The 21,911-nt window shown below is 43.4% G+C and overlaps 1 protein-coding gene across 4 annotated transcripts in view; it reads left to right on the forward strand.

The window, feature by feature from the left end:
• LOC126403377 (fibroblast growth factor 12-like) overlaps positions 1 to 21,911 on the forward strand; it is a 75,302-nt gene that overhangs the window by 41,234 nt on the left and 12,157 nt on the right. For 2 of the 4 annotated variants that reach the window (XM_050065999.1, XM_050066009.1), the window contains exons 1-3: positions 3,099 to 3,297; positions 12,310 to 12,420; positions 16,754 to 16,857. In XM_050065999.1, coding sequence (XP_049921956.1) covers positions 3,099 to 3,297; positions 12,310 to 12,420; positions 16,754 to 16,857 — 414 coding nt within the window. Of the gene's footprint in view, positions 1 to 3,098; positions 3,298 to 12,309; positions 12,421 to 16,753; positions 16,858 to 21,911 lie in introns of those variants that run through there. The other 2 variants (XM_050066026.1, XM_050066017.1) reach the window with 1 other exon arrangement.

Below are 21,911 nucleotides of genomic sequence, written 5' to 3' on the forward strand. Positions count from 1 at the left end.
TCTGAAGAGAGGGATGTCAGGACTACCTTGCTTAGCCTGCTGCCACCAGGTGGATGGATGGATGGTATCAGATCAGTTCTCACAGGACTTTCACAGGACAATTTGCAAATCTGACATCCAACGGAGCAAAGACATGATGTCCAACGGAGAGGACAGCTGTTTTTTCTGTTGGGAAGTATTTTACACTTCATGGATGAACTGATTTGACTGACAAAAAGTATGATCCAAAGAGTCCAAAGGTTTGCCAGTTTGGACTGCTGTGGTGAAGAGGGAGCTGCGCCAGAAGGAGAATCTTTCGATTTACTGGTCCATTTATGTCCCAACCCTCACCTATGGTCATGAGCTCTGGGTAGTGACCGAAAGGATAAGATCGCGGATACAAACGGCCGAAATGGGTTTCCTCTGAAAGGTGTCTGGGCTCAGCCTTAGAGATAGGGTTAGAGAGCCGCTGCTCCTTCGCGTCAAAAGGGGTCAGTTGAGGTGGTTCAACATCTGATCAGGATCCTCCTGGGCGCCTCCTGTTAGAGGCGTTCTGGGCACGTCCCACTGGTAGGAGGCCCCGGGGCAGACCCAGAACACACTGGAGGCATTATATATCTCATCTGACCTGGGAACGCCAAGGGGTCCTCCAGGAGGAGCTGGAAATCATTGTTGGGGAGAGGGACGTCTGGGGTGCTTTGCTCAGCCTGCTGCCCAAATAAGCCAGTGAAAATGGATAGATGGATGGATGATAAACTCACCTGAACTTTGAGTCCAGATGCGTCGACCTCCACAACCTGCTACACCACGTTTGGCCATAAAGACTGTTACGCTGCTATGCTAAACCTGGCTCCTGAAACCTCATCAACTAAGGCTAACAAGCCCCTAACTTAGTGCCTCTCCCTGCGTGTTGCATTAGATGTGAGAGGTGTACTTGGACTTCCCCTGGGTGAGTGTGACCTTTCCTTTCTGAGGGTTGCGTGTTGTTGATTCACCGCCAGGCCACCGCTCTTGCCCCTTGCGACCAGCTCACCGGAACCGGGCGACGCCGCTGGACACTCTTAGGGTGCCTTTCCATCGGACCAGTCGGCCAGCTCGCTCTTCTTCGCAGTTGTTCAGAGTAACGGTATATTTACATGGATATTTTGTGGTGGCGTGTCAAACATTTTCTCAGTCTCTTTTTCTCTTCAGAATGTCTTGCCTCCGGCATCTCCTTCATGGCGTGCCCGTTTAGCTCAAAGACACTCTAGGTGCAGCTAAAAGCAACTAATGAGTCAATACCATCAGCCCCCAAGTGTGAAGTCAGTGCTGACCCTGCCTCCTACCACCTGCCTTAACCACACCCACATCTACGAGACATTCATGAAACTACCAATAAAGCTATCGTGACAAAGGTGATCAAAGTCTTGTCTTGCAGTAAACAGCAAAGGTCTTAAGTTGGAGGAGGACCGACTGAAGCCCAGAAAATAAAGAGGGATTGCAATCAGATTTATATTCTGACCAACGGAGGCGTGGACATGTGAGTCTGAGAGAGTCTTAAACCTCGTGTGGATTTCATTTGGATTCTAAACACTTTAAATAAAAAGTGTAAACAGAGCTGAATAAATGTTGGTGTTTTATCAGCCTGAACTGCAGCAGGAATGAAAGCAGCAGCTAACAGAAGCAAACTGTGCTCCCGCGGTGTGTCGAGTGTATCAGGAGGATGAAGTGAAGGTAGAGTGGACTGATGTGGGAGCAACACGAAACATCAGGCAGAATATTTTTAGGAGCTTCTTCCACCGCCTGTCTCTCCATCTCTCTCCCTCCTCTCTTTGACTGGTCCTCTCCCTCCCCTCGTCTCTCTTCTCTCTCAGCCTCTCATCACATTCAGCAGCTCTCAGCCTGAGAGGAGGAGGAAGAGGAGGAGGAGGATCAGGCAGGAGAAAACAGTGGAGTAAAATAGAGCAGGATGGAGTCGACGTGTGTAATCTGCTGCTGTATCGTCTCTTCTCTCTGCTGGATTCTCTCTCTGGGATTATTTTGAACTTCGTCGGGTTTGTTGGACACCGTCACCGTTTTCTCTTTCTTCACTGCGTTCTGTTTCTGCTGCTGCTGATTCTCTGAAAGTTGTCGACGAACTGATGTTGACGATGGACGTGTGACAGGCGACAAACAAAACATCCTAAGAGATGCGAGGACGCAGCAGGAGTCGCCCTTTGATTCATCGCTGAGGCTTCATTTCTGGACGCACCATTGGGGCGTAAACCTCAAGAATCCCAGCAGCTCCTGCAGCCATGTGCTTTCATCGAGAGTCTAAAAGCCTGAGATGGAAACTGACAAATTACCCAGCGTGCATTGTGGATTTTTCACTCGTACGTGCTGCTGCTGTTTAAAAATGAGGAATCGTAAGACTCATATGAAGGTTTCAACTTCCAAACTCATTTAATCAGCATTTACAGATAAATCCTCAGAGCGATAACTGAAGTGTTATTTTATGGTTGTTCTCCATAACCGTAGAGGCTCAAACTTTCTGCACTCTGAGAACATCTCGTCAGTTATATCATCATGAAAACAGCAAAAAGTTACATTATTAAAATAGTTTAAATGACAGAATTTCACGTGTCGTATTTAAAATTCTTCAGCTGAAGAAAATGTCTGAAAGAGATTTTAAAGTTACTCGTGATTAGCCGTCATGACCAAAGCTTTGTTGCCTTCTCTGCTGTAAACAGAGTACGTTTGCATGTCTTATTGTTCGAGCTCACTTATCTGAAGACTCTTCCGCCTAACGTCCGCGTCTTCATCTGCTGGAAGGAAATGACGTCTACAATGAGACTAAAGTGCATCAAACACACAGGATGTTTCAGCTTTATTCAGTTTTGAAGCATTTAGTAATCTTTGAAGTATCTTGTAAAACTATGGACATGTAAATCTCTGCTTCTCAAAGTGGATCTGAAATGTTTTGAATCAGTTTCTAATCATGGAGCGACCAAAAGTAAAAGCAGACTGATCAGACACTTGGTGGATTCTACCCTTCAGACATGTCCCCCGTTTCGGACTAAAAAGCATTCGTCCTCAGACTCAGACACTCAGAGCAGGAGCGAATATTTGTTCCCCGGTGGCTCCGTCCACCTCTCAGGGAGATGGCGGCGGCCATCGCCAGCTCCCTGATCCGTCAGAAGCGTCAGGCCCGTGAGTCCAACAGCGACAAGGTCGCCACCAACAAGAGACGCACAAGTCCCAGTAAAGACCCAAGGTCTCTGTGTGAGAGACACATCTTCAGCGTCTTCAGCAAAGTTCGCTTCTGCAGCGGGAAGAAAAGACCCGTGCGACGGAAACCAGGTGAGTCCACAGACTCAGGACCGTATGATTCGTACTCTGAGACAAAACTGACACGTTTGCACCTTTTCCCACCGCTCAGCTTTGACATCTTAACTAACTCAAAAAATGAACATCACACACTGCAGGCTGTTCTCATGAACTATTCGTATATATACCTACGAAAAATTATGCACCAGAATTTTTTATAAAACCCACGTAATCATTTAGGCTGCGATCACGTGCACTGATCGGGGTAAAGAAGGAAGTAGTATGACGAGCGAAAGCCCACATGAGGAGGCAGGTTGGGTCAAAGAAAGAAAGACTTTTCCCCAGGAGACCGATGTTCGTGTCCCGTGTGACATCAAGTGAACTTTGAGTTATTTTATGGTACGTCATCACCTCGTGTTAAGTACATAACTTTACGTTAAGTGCATAACTTGACGATGCCAAACATGATTCTGTTCCGAAACCTAACCCACCTAACTTAGCATTCCTGAACCCAGCCTGCGTAAATTTATGTACATATCTTTATGTGAAGTACGTAACTTGACGACACCTGACCATGATTCTTTTCCTAAACTACCTACGTAACTTTCCTGAACCCAACCTACACAACTTTATGGACATAACTTGACAATGCCCAAAATTTTTTATAAGAAACCTAACATGTGTATCTTTACTTTCCTAAACCTAAACTATATAGTTTTGTGTACGTAAGTACGTAACTTGACGATGCCCAACCATGTTTCTTTTCCTAAACCATCTACGTAACTTTACTTTCCTAAACCTTACCTACGTAACTTTGTGTACATACCTTTACTTTAAGTTCGTAACTTGAAGATGCCTGACCATAAATCTTTCCCCAAGCTACCCGCTATCTACCTATCTTTACTTTGCTAAACCCAACCTATGTAACTTTGTGTATATTCCTTTATGTAAAGTACGTAACCTAACATAAAACCATGATACATTTCCTAAACCAAACCTACCTAACTCTGTGTTAAGTATTTAACTTGGTGACGCCTAACCATGAATCTTTTCCTGACCTCGCCGGTTACATTAGTGTTAATTCACGGGGTGTTTGTTCGTTAGATATCATACAAACTGTTGTATAAGAATACATTGAGCGCTCACATGTGGTTCATCATTAATGTTCCTCTCAGGATGAGGGGCAGTAACGTTGGTGATCCTCTGACTTTTATCTCACACGATCATCAGGTCGACACACGACTTCACGAGTCTCTGTTCAGTCTCGGCTCTAACTGGAGCTGTAATTGTTCACTGCAGATCCTCAGTATCATCTCCTGTTTGATGAACACAGTTGCAACAAACTTTGCATAATTTTCATCAACGATTCTAAATATTTAATGTCAGTTTGTGTCTGGAGACCTCTCACTTGAGAAAATAACAGAAACCGTCTGTGTCCTCCTTCAGAGTAACAAGTTAAAAGTTCCCTCCTGAGGAAACTCCTCGCTGGCGTCTCGGAGCAGGAGGAGGCGTGCAGCGTGCAGCGTGTTGGACCGCTGGACGCACGTTTAGCATTAACACATTCATGAGCTGCGTCTCTCATTAGCCGACTCCCCGCTGCTGCAAACCACTTCATGTTTTCTTGGCAATGCAACAAACAGCTTCTTAAAGGAAGCGTTATACGGAGCTTGTGCTTGATCAGCTGCTTCAGTTCAGAGACTTGTTTAATTTCTCCAACTTCTGCAGTGAGGAGGAACAGAGGAGGCTGCAGAGCGAGTCGTCTCTGCAGCCGCTGTATCGCTGAGTCACCTCAACTTCAACGTCAGCATTTAGCATCACTGAGCCCCCTAGTGATGACATTTGTGTCCTTATGATGGTTGTAATGATTGAGAGAACAATGACTGGTGGGAGGAAACAGGAAGTGAATGTGACATTTTGGGGTATTTTATTGAATCAATGGATGCTGACGATCTTTTCTGGAGAACAGTCTCAGAGGTGCGAGCTGCACAAATACATAAAGGCCAGTTGGTAAATCGTCCTGTATGTTCGGTCATACTCTGAATGAAATTGTGCTCCGTCCAAAACTGATCCTGTAAAATTTAAGAAAAATATGCAACAAAAATGTGATTCAAAGATATAAAACATAAAGTAGTCGTAGCTTTTAGCAGCTGATTGTTTCCTGCTGACTCACAGTGACTCTGACACAAAGGCTGTCGGTTATTGATCAACCACACGATCAATACTTGCTGTCAGCAGCTGTTTACATCACCCATTAACATGCTTCATTCATAATAACCATCTTCACATTTAAATACTCTCAGAGGGACAGACGTCCTCTGGAGGACGGTGTCTCTCATGTTCTGTGAGTTCAGCTGGTTTCTGTCACTGCTCATGCTGATGATCATATTTACTCTCACTTCCAAAACTTGATCGACCAAAATATATTTGATTTACTGAACATTTGTCTCAGCAGTCATGTAAAAATGAAAAATGAAATCAGAGTTTATATGAGGTCAGAACCAAATGAAACAAAATTGTTGTAGATACTTTTTCCATCAGTTCTTTATGGAAAGTAGCGACGATGTTTTCAAAAATATATGTGGAATAACTCAAATTTGCCTTTTGTTCATCCTCAAACAGTCACCAGAAAGAAAATGTTGGCATTGGACGTTTCTGCAAACACCAGATATCTTACACATAAGTTATTACTTATCATATCAACATTTCTAATTTGACGTTGGGACATTTCCTGTCTCGTTTGTAGCGACTTAAGTGGGAATGTTTTAATGAGTTACCATGACATTTCCAGCTGCATTTGTGGCCACCAAACCGAGTATGTTTTAACAGGACATCAGGACATTTCCAGTCTTGTTTGTGGGGACAAAACTAGGTACGTTTAAATGAGACGTTGAGACATTTCCAATTGTTTTTGTTGCAACCAAACTGGGTATCAGGACATTTCTAGTCGTGGTTGTGGGGACCAAACTGGTGTATGTTTTAACAAGACGTCAGGACATTTCCAGTCTTGTTTGTGGGGACAAAACCGGGTATGTTTAAAGAGACATTATTGAAATTAACAGTCATGTTTGTGGCCACCAAATCGGGTCTGTTTTAATAAGTCATTGGGACTTTTTCAGCTGTATTTTTGGCCTCCAAACCAAGTATGTTTCCAAGAGACATTAGAACATGTCCAGTCATATTTGTAGACACCAAACCGGGTATGTTTTAACAGGACATTGGGACATTTCCAGCTGTTTTTGCTGCCACCAAACTGGACGTTTTGACGAGACGTCGAGACATTGCCAGTCTTGTTTGTGTTGACAGAACCGGGTATGTTTAAAGAGACATTGAGACATTAACAGCCATGTTTGTGGCCACCAAATGGGACAGTTTAGATAAGTCATCTGAACTTTTCCAGCCGTGTTTTTGGCCTCCAAACCGGTACGACATCAGGACATGTCCAGTCTTGTTTGTGGTGACAAAACTAGGTACGTTATAAAGAGACTTTCCCAAACTGGGTATCAGGACATTTCTAGTCGTGGTTGTGGGGACCAAACTGGTGTATGTTTTAACAAGACATCAGGACATTTCAAGCGGTGTTTTTGGCAACCAAAACAGGTTTGTTTAAATGAGACACTGGGACATTTCTATTCATGTTTGTAGCCGCCAAAGTGGGTATGTTGGAACGAGTCAACTGGGCGTTCCCAGTCACGTTTGTGGCGACCAAACCAGGTATGGTTTACCGAGACTTTGGGACATTTCCAGCCGTGTTTTTGGTGACAAACTGGGTATATTTCAAGCTAAAACATGTTGTTTTTATAACCACATCCACACTTTGACCACAATCTTTGACAGCATATAAAGTAAACATAAAGAAACATAAACTTTCTTTATATCTGCCACATATGAAACGCACAAATGAAACGTGCGTGGTTTGCAGAGAAGGACACAGCCAACATTTATTCTGGCAGCTGTGTCGTCCAAAACAAACAGGAAGTATAGAACTCATCACTTTCTGTGAGACAGACGATGTGTCACAGGAACAGATTTTTATTCTTAAATATTATTCTATTTTTAAGCAGCATAGTTGAAACAGTTGGTTGAAATGTGACGGCGCTTCGTTAACACGCGGCTCAGTTTTAAAGGATGTGTCATCTTCATCACGTCTCAGTTCAGGAAACAGCATGTGATGAGGTGTTTTATTTTTCACCCTGCAGGTTCAGAGATGTGTTAAAAATTCACACCTCCTCACACAGTGTCACACACACACTTATAAATATAGCTTCCCTCACAAAAATACCTCTGGATTTTAAATATATACACAGTACACACACCGATCAGCCACTGACAGATGAAGTGATTAACATTAGTCATTTCGTCACAATGCAACGTTCTGCTGGGAGACCTTTGGTGCTGGCATTCATGTGGATGCTACTTGACGCCCTCCACCCACCCAAACACTGTTGTAGACCAAGTACCCCCTCTCATGGCAACAGCAGAGCCCCTCCTCCCTTCCAGTAGGACAAAGCAACGTGACAAAGAGCTCAAGACATCGATCTGGCCTTCAAATTCCCCAGATCCCAATCTGAATCAAGCACCCCAGAGGTACGCCCAATCAAGGGTGGGGCCTCCTTGGATCTGACTCATCTCTGACATGTCAAGGCATGGATACAGGACTTCTGCAGGGGTGTCCTGTGGTGTCTGGCATCAAGGCGTTGGATTCTTATGGTCTTGTAGGTTTTGACATGAGTTACCGGCACGCACCAGGTGTTTGATCAGACTGAGATCTGGTGGCTTTAGGGCCAGGTTGACGCCTTGAACTCTTTGTCATGTTTCTTGGGTTGTTCCTGAACAGTTCTTGTGGTGTGGCATGCTGCATGGTCCTGCTGGGGGCCTCTGCTGTTGGGGAGTGTTGTGTAATGACGGGGGGGTTCATGGTCTGTAACGTTGTTCGGTTGGGTGGAGTGCGTCAAGTGGCGTCCCCATCAATGTTAGGACCAGCATGATCAATGTTATTCACATATCTATGATGTTATATTGATTCTTTGGACAACGATCCAGTTTCACTTCAATCCAGTTAAGGATCCTGCCACTCGTTTTTTTCTAAATGACAACACATAAAAATCATAAATGAATATAAGCAGTTAAACTGACTTTATGATCAGAAACATGGAAATCTTATACGTTGCAGCCTTTCTCATAGTTGAACGAAATAACGGATCATTTAAACTTTTTCTTACTCACCATCTGTTAAAGTGACAGTATCTCCCTAAAGAACAGCACGCTTGAATTTCAGCTTGTATGCACGATTTTCCAGAGCAGCGTATGTTGCCGTAGCGCTAGCAACAAGTTAAGGCCCTGACACACCAAGCCGACGGTTGGCCTGTCGTTGGTCTGTCGCCCTAGTTTTTGCGGTGTGTCCCGCACCGTCGGCACTTCGGCGTCGGCGGCTTTTCGGCCGATTGAGCATGTTGAATCGGCGGCGGAGCTTGTCGGTGAGAGAGATCACTCTGATTGGCTGTTCAGGTTTTATTTCCTCGCCCCTGTAGCGAGTGAATCTGCCTGTAGTGAAACCGGGGCTAACCGGTGCTTCCTCCTCAGGCTCCACTTCACTCAGCTGCCCCACAGACCCGCTGCTTCTTCCCACTTTAACCTGAATAACAAACCGGAGCTAGCTGGGAGCGGCTAGCGGAGCGTTAGCCGCAGCACGACCGGAGGGAAGCACAGCCAGTTAGCCTCCGCTAGTCTCTGAGCTAGCCCCGGCTCTCCGTTTGGATCCAACCGGAGCACCGAGCCCTGGTTTGTTATTCAGGTTAAAGTGGGAAGAAGCAGCGGGTTTATCGGGCAGCTGAGTGAAGTGGAGCCTGCGGAGGAAACACCGGGACCGTCTGGATGTAATAGTCCGTGGAGGTGCTGCGGTGCTCGGCTGCACAGATAGGAAACACCTCGGCTGACAGGATGTACCACTCTCTCACTCCGCTCTCTCTCACGCAGGCGCAGAACATACGTCCGTGTAGTGTGTTCAGATGCAACTGACACAGGGCGACGTGAGGCGACGTAGACGACACAACAGTTGGCTTTCATCGGCGCTAGTTCTTCGATGTCGGTTTGGTGTGTCCGCACCTTTAGCAGAGTAAGACGACAGACGAGGCAGGTTTATCGTGTTTCCCGAGTGTTTTGTGTCTGTGCTTCGTCTGTTGACTCATCTTCTCTCTGAGATCCACACTGCTGATTTATTCCCGAGTAAATGACCTCATCGTGTTTCTCTTCTGGCTGTTACCTGCCTGCCGCTGTTTGACGATGACACAGATGTGCAGTGGGAATCTCAAAATAAAGGCACATCTCTACGATAACATGGATCAGAGTTTCCACTTTGCATTATTGATGTTGGCTCACTGAATCGATATCGTTACACCATGGTGTGTGATGTGACTGTAGCTCCCTCTAACCCGGGTTTGGCGCCGTGCCCGCTCAGGACTCTTTAGTCCAGTGGGTCCCAACTGGTCCAGTCACAGGGTCCAGATTTGTCCTGAGTCATGAGTTCAAGGTCTTGGACTTGTGTTGGCCGTGTCCTGGAGCTAGTTTGTTGTCTCTGTTGAGTAGCTGTCTGTTAGTCACTCACTCTACAGCAGGAAACAGCACTTCAAAATAAAAGCTCTGTGCCAGAATTCAATGTACTCTAAAATAAAGTCTGTTTTTACCTACTTGACTCGTCCCTGAGTCACTTGCGGTCCACTCAGAGTGGACCCGTGACCCACTTTGGGACCGCGACCCACCAGTTGGGCTCCAGTCTGTCTGTCAGTGTGAATGTTAAGTAGCACAGCAGCCTGCTCCACATTAGCCTCTCTCTGTATGTTGGTCTATTTCTGCCGGAGATGAGTCCTTCTGTCCCACATTGTCATGTGGAGCATCACTTCATGTCTTCGGCCTCCATCATGTTTACGTCCTCACACCTTCAGGCAGGATGCAGGATGTGGGCCGGACACGGACAGGTGTGATGCTGTGTGTGTGTCTCAGTGAACGTATGACGGGAAAATCTGACCAATCAGTGTGAGCCTCTCGTACAGTGACACGTATTTATTTTCTGCAGTGTCACAGAGTGCTGCAATAATCAAAGATTGATAACATGAGCGGGGATACAACAGGTTGAAGCGAGATGATGTTACCTGAGATATGACTCAGTGAGATTAGAGCAGGTGAGAGGAGACGAGGTGACAAGAGGAGGAAGGAGATGAAAGGTGACATGACAGAAGAGAAGGGGAGGTGAGCTGTGATGATACAAGATATGATGAGAGGAGATTAGATGAGATTATATGAACTGGGAGACGAGAGATGAGAGGAGAGGACAGGAGACAGGAGGTGAGATAAAAGGAGATAGATTAAAATAAGGTGAGGTCAGAGGACATGAGATGACATAAGGTGAGGATTAATGAGATAATGTGAGAAGGGATGAAAGAAGATGATGGAGGGAATATGAGAGGTTAAATTAGAAGTAAAATAAGGGAAGACGAATTAATTGAAACCGGACGGCTGCAGAAGGTTGACCCTCTTGGGGCCGACGTCACGATGACATCATGTTATCAGCTGGAGGTGCAGCTGCCTCTCCCCCACAGGGCTGTAGGCTCCATAGGAGTGTTAAAATGTGTTTGTCTTGTTGTGTTATTGGGAGCCAGAATAGAAGGAGTCATGGCTCAAAACCAGCCGCCACTGCCCGTCAACAAAAACAAAGACAACTATGGTTAAATGTGATAAGACCAAAGGACTGGACGGAGGCCATCATCAAAAATGCTCACATGTGCAGCGCACACTTCATATCAGGTTAGGGAAAAAGTATTTCCTGTTGTAGGGATGAATAAGGTTATGTGTATTAAGGGTTATCATGTCCACCTCATCAGAAACTGGGGAGGGATTAAGAGGAATATTGGATTTCTCTGGAACGCTAACTTTTTAGCACATTAGCTAACGTTAGCTTCCATAGCAAAACAAACAAGTGTGGTCCTCCTTTGTAAGATTGGCTTCCTGTGACATCATCCATCCACTGAGTGAGAGCATACGGGTCGGCCAGTCTGGTCCCGTTGGTCAGTGTTTGTGTCTCTCGGCTGCAGGAGATCGTTTGCATCCTGTTTATGTATCAATCTAAAATAAAAACCACACTAGCTAAAACATTTATTCTTTCTGCAGCAGAGAGCTGAAGCTTCTGTCGTTCACGTCGACATGTTGTAAACTCACAACGATGTCCTTACGCTACGTTACAGATGAACAGACGGTGGTGCCAGAGGAATAAATGATGAATCAGAACGTCTTTGCAGTCTGCTCATGGAAATGATCGTATCTCTTAAACTGAATAATCTGCACAGGACACATTTTTTACTTTTATCAGTTATTATAGTTTATTGACATCCATAACTTTGTTCCTTGTGTTGTACATATTTTAAGGATGTGAAGCATTTAAGGAAACTCCAAGAAATGACATGACAACAAGCATAGATACCAGTGTAGGACTGGTGGACTGTTTCTATTGCAGAGTTAAAAAGATGAGATCAGTTGAGATGATGAGAGATGACAAGATGAGAGATTAATAATATTAAATATGATAAAATTAGAGGAGATCAAGTGTGAGATAAGATCATGAAGAGAAGAGATTAAATGAAAGAAGAAAAGAGGGGGATGAACTGAGGACAGAGGAGATAAGATGTTATAGCGTGACAAGAGGTGAAAGAAGATTAAATAAAATGAGATCAAATAAAAGGACGAGAGATAACATGGAGTAAAGATTTTGAGACAGTACAATAAGTGTATGAGCTTCAGTATACGAGCACGAGGTTTAGACCGCGGAGAAGCTGCAGAAGAAGAGTGAGTGAGGTGAGGAGGTCCTCCGACAGCAGCAGCAGCACATGTCGCTGCTCTTACATCAAATCCAGCTGAATAATGAATGTGGTCAAAGTGTGTTTAGAGCTGTGATGGTTCTGCAGCCTCTGTAGCGCTGATCCCAAACTACAAACTCTGTGTGTGTGTGTGTGTGTGTGTGTGTGTGTGTGTGTGTGTGTGTGTGTGTGTGTGTTTCAGAGCCGCAGCTGAAGGGCATCGTGACGCGTCTCTTCAGTGAGCAGGGCTTCTTCCTGCAGATGCAGCCTGATGGAGCCATCAGTGGAAACAAGGACGAGAACAGCGACTACAGTGAGTCTTTAACACGCTGACAGCTGTTCTCCTCGTCCTCACGCCGACACACGGAGCCGGAGCAGCGACACTGAGACCAGGAACTGAACTGAGAAATACAACACACACATTAAAGGTCCAGTGTTTCAGATCTGATGTCAGAAATGGAATAAAACTTGAACATGGCCACGAGCGGCGACTCCAGGGTTCAGTGTACTTGGACGACAACGTTAGCTAGCTGACACGTATTAGCTAACGTTATTCCAGTTAAAGTTAGCTTTAACCAGACAGTTATGTGTCAAAAACAATAGCAGAGGGAAACACCAGGGACGGCCGGATGATTTCTGTGATGCCAAAAACATTGACGAATTGGATAATAAAAATTTTATCAATTTTAAAACGCAGAACAGTAGAAATGTCGATGCAATTTCTCAATGGTTAGAGGCGTTTTTCACAGTGCACAAAAACGATGCCGCTATGCTTCGGTGTCACGTAGCGTCTGTCCTCGAGGGCGAGGATCAGCTCCTCCACGCACACCAACAGGGCCACCGACACCAAGGTGATGGTGGGTCGCCGCCAAGACTTCACTCTCTTCGCTCCAAAGTTTTATTTTCAATGCCAAAGTTTTCTGTCACTGTCCCCCTGACTCTGCACACACACCTCGACTCTGCACACACACCTCGACTCTGCTGCAGCTTAACAAAGCTTCTTAAAGCTCAGATCATCACAGAAGGGATTTCATGACCAGCTTAGTTTCAGAGGTGTTTCCAAGAAGCATCTAAATGTAAGACTCGTAGATGAGTCGATAACTTGAGCTCACTCCTGACCAACAGAGACGCTCCTGTTAGTTTCATTTATCACATCAGGTCTGAAACACTTTGACAACGTCACAGAGAAATACAGAAATAAAAGGAAGAACAGCTGACATTAAACGACAGATCTGTGTCCTTCGACTGATTCACAGTTTCATTGCCTTCGTCTTCCTCCTCATCCTCAGAAACCTTCTGTTGGCGACGTCAGTGTGAATGTATCTGTGTGTGTTGGAGGAATCTCCTCAACAATAACCCTCTCACATTAATCCCATTTTCTGCTTCTCCTCATGTTCTGTTTCCATCTGTTCTGTTTTTATTCTCTTCTTCTCGTTCCTTCCTGTTTCTGCTCATACGGACGCAGAGAACAGAGATGATGACAGAATCACATCTATGATGAAGGGCGTAAATATTCATCAAGCTTGTGAGGAGCGTCGTGGCTGATTTGAGGTTTAATTTGAGTTTATCGTGAACGTGCAGCACGATCGTTCGTTCTGAACTGACCTCAACCAGGTCACATGACTCATTAAAGAATATAGACATATGACTTTAAAATGTTAAACTCATCAATAAAACTCACAAAAAAATCTTGGCATGAGAGGAGGGCTTTTTTTTATTTTGCGTTACGAGAATAAAGTCGAAATTTTGGAGTCAAACTTTTTAGTGCCAGATATACGAATCATAAATCAGAGGACGATGGTTTTTATATATTTCTTTTTATTTGAAGAATAAAGTCAAAATGTGCAGCCTGTGATGAAACACATCCTCTGTGTGTTGCACACGTGTGACCGTTGATACTTTAGCATGTGCAGCGTCCTCTTCAGAGTTTGTTCGCTCTCTTCTTCTGAACAGACACAATTTTTGGCAAAAATATTTTCAAAGTCCTGATTCTTATGACCACACTGTGTGACTGCACTGGAAGACAAATAATGTCATTGATATTAAAACTGATTCTGAAGTACGGGTTTACTGATTCATCTACAGGAGGCATTTTGTCGAGGCAGCTGTATACGCTAACGCTAAGTTTGATTTCATCTCAAAAGCTCGACTTTAATCTTGAAACGTGAAATTTGTTCTTCAGATTTTAACTTTACTTTTTTTTGACATTTCATCGTTACATTTGTGATGCAAATGTTTTTTTTTTAAATCTCCTCTGATTTGCTTTATTCTGTGCTCGGCAATACAATTTAAAGTTTGAATTTATTCTTGACATTTAGACTTTATTTTGATTTTACTTTCAGGTAGAGATGTACCGATACCACTTTTTCCTTCCCGATACTGATTCCGATCCCTGAACCTTAGGTATCTGCTGACACCGAGTATCAATCCGATACCAGCACGTAAAATAAAAAATGGATGGGATATGAATTGTTGTATGTCTCAACTCCTAAAACTCTGTGTAAAATATTAAGAAATAAATACATAATAGTAGAATGAATGCCATAAAACTTTTATTATTATTATTATCCAGTGTTGACACAGATCAAGACACAGGTTAAAGTGCAGCCACACAATGTGGTAAAAAGACATTTTAAAGGCTACAGTAGAATGCTTTTTAAACTCTGACGTGAGGCATTACGTGGTATCAGATTGGTCATAGGCTGTACTCGCCGATACCCGATACCGCATTTTAGGCAGTATCGGAGGCATTTCCGATACTGGTATCGGTATCGGTACAACTCTACTTACATGAAGACTTTATTCTTGAAATGGTATTACAACTTTATTCTGAACATTTCGACTTTATTCTCGTCAATCGACTGTTCTTGTAATGCAAAATAAAAAATTATTAAAACATCCTCTGATTTATTTTCTCGTGCCTGGTGCTTATACTAAAAATGTGACTTTATTCTCAACCGTTCGTCTTCATTCTTGTAATGAAAAATATTAATTAATGTATTAAAAAAATCATCTTCTAAATGATGTTTTCTCGTGCAGCACTAACAATAAAAATTCAACTTTTTCCCAACATTTCGACTTTATTGGCAATATTTGGAATTTGTTCTGGACATTTCAAACTTTATTCTCATGATGCAAAATTTAAAAAAATCTTCCTCCTCTGATTTCTTTATGCATGGCACGAATACTGAAAGTTTGACTCTGTTCTCAACATTTCAACCTTTGTTCTCGACATTATGACAATTCTCTTTATACAAAATTTAAAAACTTCCTCTCCTGATTTTTTTTTTGTCTTTTTCATGACACTAATAATAAAAGTTCGACTTTATTCTTGACAACTGGTTCTATTCTCGTAATGCAAAATAAAGAAATGCCGAGCACTAATACTAAAAATTCAACTTTTTCCCAACATTGAAACTTTATTTGCAATATTTTGACTTTATTCTCTTAAAGCAAAATTGAAATTATTATAACGTTTTTCTTATGTTTGGCAATAAAATAAATAAATTCTCAAAATGTTATTTCAACTTAACGCTAGACATCTGAATTTATACTCAGCGTTTAGACTTTATTCACGTGATGTAAAATAAAAGAATCATTCTCCTCTGACTATTATTATAATTTTTCCAATGCCTGGCATTATTACTGAAATTTCGCCTTTATTCTGAACATAACCACTCTCTTCTTTTAAATCCATTCACCCTCATGTGTGGCCCTGACACACTTCAGTCTGCTTTAGGAAACGTTCACAGGAACATAATCTGATAAAGGTGAGGCTCTGTGTTTGACAGCAGAGCAACATGATTGGTGAGATTTAAATATGAATCAGGAAGTGATCTTTGAAGAAGTGAACGAGGCGGTGAATCTGAGCAGACGTCTGATGCTGCGGCTGCTCGGACACATTTCAGTCAGTAATCAAAGACATGAACGTCACACATGTATCTCAGTTTGTTTCTGTTGAATCTCTGCGAGCGGCCGGATGAGCTCAGGATTACAGATCCTGCTGCTTCTCCTCTTAAATCCTCTGGTTTGGAAACGAGAAGCAAAAAGAGGACAAGTGGAAGAAGAGGAGGAGGAGGAGGAGGAGGAAGAGATGTTTTGGATTCCCCCCTCTCTCTCAGATCATCTCTGTCTCTGAGTTAAATAAAGGAGGATTAACAGCAGCCATCGCCACAGGCCTCTTCCTCCTCCACCTCCTCCTCTTCATCCTCACCCACACTGCAGCTCTCTGTCCCCGAGGATTAAATCACCTCTCATCACTTCATCCCTCTCTCCTCTCCTCTCCTCTCCTCTCTTTTGTTCAGCGGCGTTTTCTGTGTTTATCAGCTGGAAGCGTCACATCCAGCAGGCTGAGGACGCATTTTAACCTGCGTTAAACACTCGCACAGTTTAAAGTGCTGAAACATTTCCGTTTACACAGATGTTTCTTGTTTTAAATACAAAATGGATTCTCTCTGTTGTTTGTAGGAAGTATCACTTTTGTTTCATCATTTTGAAAGAAAGAGATTTTTTTGTTTCAGACTCATTCTACCATGAATTAAGTGATGTATTAAGGTACATGTGACCTCTCTCTACCTCTGCAGTAACCAACACTGTCTGTCTGTCTGTCTGTCTGTCTGTCTGTCTGTCTGTCTGTCGCCCTGCAGCTCTGTTTAACCTGATCCCAGTAGGTTTGAGGGTTGTGGCCATCCAGGGAGTGAAGGCTGGACTCTACGTGGCCATGAACGCAGAGGGATTCCTCTATACATCAGTAAGAAAGTCTACCTGTCTATCGGCCTATCTGTCTGCCTGTCTGTCTGCCTGTCTGTCTGCCTGTCTGTCTCTTATTCACTTTGTAGCCAGTTTTTGTTTCCAGTTTCTGAGTTTCTTCTCGTCACACAGTAGCTTGAAAAGATCTCAGGCTTCTAGCACAGCTGCAAACTTTTTATGAAAAACACTTTTGATTCTGGAGGCACAGTGGTGCAGTGGTTAGTGTGGTCGCCTCACAGCAAGAGGGATCCTGGTATGAACCCCATTGTGGGGGAGCCCTTCTGTGTGGAGTTTGCATGTTCTCCTTGTGTCAGCGTGGGTTTCCTCCAGGTGCTCTGACATGTTCTCCCTGTGTCAGCGTGGGTTTCCTCCAGGTGCTCTGACATGTTCTCCCTGTGTCAGCGTGGGTTTCCTCCAGGTGCTCCGACATGTTCTCCCCGTGTCAGCGTGGGTTTCCTCCAGGTGCTCCGACATATTCTCCCCATGTCAGCGTGGGTTTCCTCCAGGTGCTCTGACAAAAAGTTTTCAATTAAATCTGTAAATGTTCATACAACAGATTTCTGTATCATATGATTCAAGTTTGACAATAATTATTCTATATATAATAATTATAATTATAGACTCTTGATGTTTAAACTGCAGTATTGTGCTGCTGCAAAAGCAAATATAGTTATAATTAAAAAACAAACTCTTTAGATATATATGACATTTCTCTGGATCTAAAAGTTTCATTTGAAAACACCCTGTGTTTGATACCAAAAGTTAATAGTGACGATAATTAAGAGACAGCCCTGATCATCAGCGTGCAGTGAAGACAGAGTACAGCTACAGTTGTTGCATCGCTGCTCTGCCTCACTGAGTCCATCCTCCATCCATAATTCATGTCCGCTCCTTCCATAAAACTTTAAAATGCAATTCTTGAGTCGCTGTGTGCGCAGCATCAGAGAGGAGCCAGAGTGATGGAGGAAGAGAGGGATGATGGAGATGATACAGTGCAAACAAGAAGAGGTGACCTCGGGCAGCTTTTCTCTGAGAGGCAGGAAGCTTCGTTTCAAACATGACCACAGAGATAAAATGGCAGTTATTATTATAAATTCACTGTTAACATAGCTGCTGCAATCCTGTTACATCCTCACAGGAAGTGTAACTGCGAGACGACACTTGGACTTGATGTGGCTTTTTACTGAATGAGAAGATCCGTTCCATTAGTCCGATATTATTCCAATATGGTAACACCCCCTCCCCCGCTAGCCTTTAGTCAGACAAGATGATCAGAAACAAAGTCTGAAATATCTGATTTTATTGTTGTAGTATTGTTGTTAATACTTAAAACAAGATATAAAACAGTATATAGATTGTTTTTAATGGACTGAACGAGTCAGAGTTGATGTTTTGTTGAGGTGTAATTTGGTTTATTGACACTTTTGTCTGCTTTTGAGAATTCATCATTCATTTTACGTAACTGCTCATCGTGTTAGGGGTCGCGGGGGGGCGGAGCCTATCCCAGCTGACACTGGGTGAGAGGCAGGGTTCACCCTGGACAGGTCACCAGACTATCACAGGGCTGACACATAGAGACAGACAACCATTCACACTCACATTCACACCTACGGACAATTTAGAGTTATCAATTAACCTGTATGTCTTTGGACTGTGGGAGGAAGCTGGAGCACCTGGAGGAAACCCATGCTGACACAGGGAGAACATGTCAGAGCTCCTGGAGGAAACCCACACTGACACGGGGAGAACATGTCAGAGCACCTGGAGGAAACCCACACTGACACGGGGAGAACATGTCAGAGCTCCTGGAGGAAACCCACACTGACACGGGGAGAACATGTCAGAGCACCTGGAGGAAACCCACGCTGACACGGGGAGAACATGTCAGAGCACCTGGAGGAAACCCACACTGAGATGCAAACTCTGCGCAGAAGGGCTCTCCCACCCTGGGTTCGAACCAGGAACCCGCTAACCACTGCATCACTGTGACGCCCTAAATCTCTAACTTGGAATTTAATTTAGAGTTTGCACTGATGTGAACATTTTTCTTTCATCTCAGCCGTTCCTATTTATCATCTGTGGAATTTAACATAAGGTTTCCCTCATGCTGGTGACAGCCACGTGAAGACCAGTGCCATTTTTAGGGCTCTTTATTTCTAAAATCAAGAACCGATAAAAGAAAGTCTTACTATACGCAGATGATATGTTGATTTATGTCCTAAACTTCCTGTTGCACTCCTGCGTCTCTGGCAGTGTGTGTTCACTTCTGGTCTTTGCTTTCACATCTGCACGTACTGGACTAGATAACCACGTTGTAGATTCTGTTTTTCTTAGCGGGAAATATTGCACTATTTATTGCTCTATGTTTATCTGTTCACAGCAGTTCATTTTCAGTTTCAGATTATGAAATCAGAATACAATATATTAATAAATAATGCTGGATTATTATAGATTTTTCCATGACAAAAACGAGACAATGACGAGCTAAAAATACATCTTGATAATAGAAACTAAATCTGTGTTTCATTTTCTTTGACAAGATTTCATGAAAATGTTAGTGGTGGGCGGGCGTTTCAGTGGGCAGTATCCTTGCCACAGCAGCCATGGGCTTGATTCCAGCCTTTGCTGCATGTCATCCCCTCTCTTTCTCACCCTTTCACACTTAGACTGTCCAACCTAATGAACGCAACAAGGCCAAAAAAAAACAGCTGTTTTCAGCGGCTTTTAACCCCCAGATGTGGGTGTTCTGTAGCGACCCACACATTAAAAAACAGTGTTGTTGAAATGTAAAGAAACGTAAAGTTTCAACATGTCCGCTGTGTAATGACGTACAAATGTAACATGTCTGTGGTTTGCAGAAATGCCAACATTTAATCTGGTGACTGGATTGCAGTGACGGAATTAATCCCATTTTTGGGTAAAGTGATGAACATGGACTCAGGTTTTCAGCTGTGGCTGCAGATGGAGGGAACACTAGCTCCTCCTCCTCCTCTTCCTCAGTGCAGTTATGTAAAAACATTAGAGTGGAGCTCCTTCACTCGCTCAGCTGAAAGTTGTGTTGTGTGCTGGGAGGCTCCCGCTGTCTAAACACTGTTCATTTGAATGATGGTGTGTCCTGATATGTGATGCAGGCCGCCTGCTGGTATCCATTCCCTCTTTTTCTTTAACCCTCCTCTCCTCTTCGTCATCCTCTTCCTCCCTCTGACGCTCCTTCATTTCTGCCTTCTCTTCTTTCTCTGCTTCATGTGTCGTCATCAGTCATTCTGCTGTTTGCAGCTCATACATGATGTGTGTGGACGTAATGAACTCCAGATGTGTTCATGTTGTACGAGAGTGTGTTGAACCTGCGGGAGCCTTAAATACTAAATACAACATTAAAATTATTGTGCTTGTGTTTTATACCTCAGCGCCGTTGATAGCAGCAGCCGAAGGCATGATGTTTTTGGGTTGTCCGTTTGTCCATCCCATCCTTTTGAACACGATATCTCAAGAAGTGGTTGAGGGAATTTATTCGAATTGGCACAAACGTTCACTGGGACTCAAGGATGAATTGATTGGATTTTGGTGGTCAAAGGTTAAGGTCTGTGTAACCTCATCTGTCTCATTCTTGTGAAGGCGATATCTCAAGAATACCTTGAGGGAATTTATTCAAATTGGCACAGACGTTCACTGGGACTCAAGGATGAACTGATTGGATTTCGGTGGTCAAAGGTCAATATGACCTTGTATCTGTCTCATTCTCATGAGCATGATATCTCAAGAACACCTTGAGGATATTTCTTTAAATTTTGGCACAAACATTCACTTGGACTCAAGGATGAACTGATTCGATTTTGATGGTCAAAGGTCCCTGAGACCTTGCATCTGTTTCATTTTTGTGAACATGATATCTCATGAATGCTTTTAGGGAATTTATTCAAGTTTGCAGACTTTCACTTGGACTCAAAGATGATTGTGGTAGTCAATTGTATTTTGGAAGTCGAAGGTCAAAGGTCAAGGTTTATGTGACCTCATCTGTCTCATTCTTGTTAAGGCGATATCTCAAGAATAGCTTGAGGGAAATTCTTCAGATTTTGGCACAAACATTCACTTGAACTCCAGAATAAACTGATTTGATTTTGGTGGTCAAAGGTCCCTGTGACCATGCGTCTGTCTCATTGTCTTGAATGTGATATCTCAAGAACGCTTGTGTCTGTGGAGTTAATCCAATTTTGGCACCAACGTTCACTTGGACTCAATGATGATTTTGGTGGCCAATTGGATTTTGATGGTCGAAGGTCAATGGTCAAGGTTTATGTGACCTTATCTTCTCATTCTTGTGAACAAGATATCTCAAGAATACCTTGAGGAAATGTCTCAAAACTTGGCACAAACGGGGCGCCCGGTGGCTTAGTGGGTACAGCAGGCATCCCATATACAAAGGCACTGTCCTACCTGCTCTCCTCCAGCCTGCAGCCCTTTTGCTGCATGTCATCCCCTCTTTCTCTCCCCTTTTCCCGCTTAAACTGTCCTATTTATTGAACGCAAAAACCCTTTTTTAATTGGCACAAATGTTCACTTGGACTCGATGGTGAACCAATTGGATTTAGGTGGTCGAAGGTCAAAGTGCTCTTGAATCCTTCTCATTCTTGTGAACACCATATCTCAAGAACACCTTAAGGGAATTTGTGTAAATTTAACACAAACATCCACTCGGACCAAAGAATAAACTAATTAGAATTTAGTGGTCAGAGGTCAGTGCACCAACAATCAGACTTCTCAAAGAATCAAAACTAAGTTAACTTTAGTATTTACCAGTGATTTATCAAACAAATCAAAGTGTTAGCAGTCAGCTGTGTGATGACTTCCTGTTTCTGACATTTTCTGGACCAAAAAATTAATCACACCTTTTCAAGGCCCTAATTATAACATAACTTTGAAACTATGACACAAATCAGTGTGTCTTTGATGATGTCTTCTTTCTGTACTTTAGAAAACCTCCACTGAGTGTTAAATGTTGGAACAGGCTTCTGCATCATGTGGGTTTGTTCTGCTCTGATTGGCTGTCTGCTCCTC

The sequence above is a fragment of the Epinephelus moara genome, chromosome 2 (genome assembly GCF_006386435.1).
Source record: "Epinephelus moara isolate mb chromosome 2, YSFRI_EMoa_1.0, whole genome shotgun sequence".
NCBI classification, from domain to species: Eukaryota; Metazoa; Chordata; class Actinopteri; order Perciformes; family Serranidae; genus Epinephelus; species Epinephelus moara.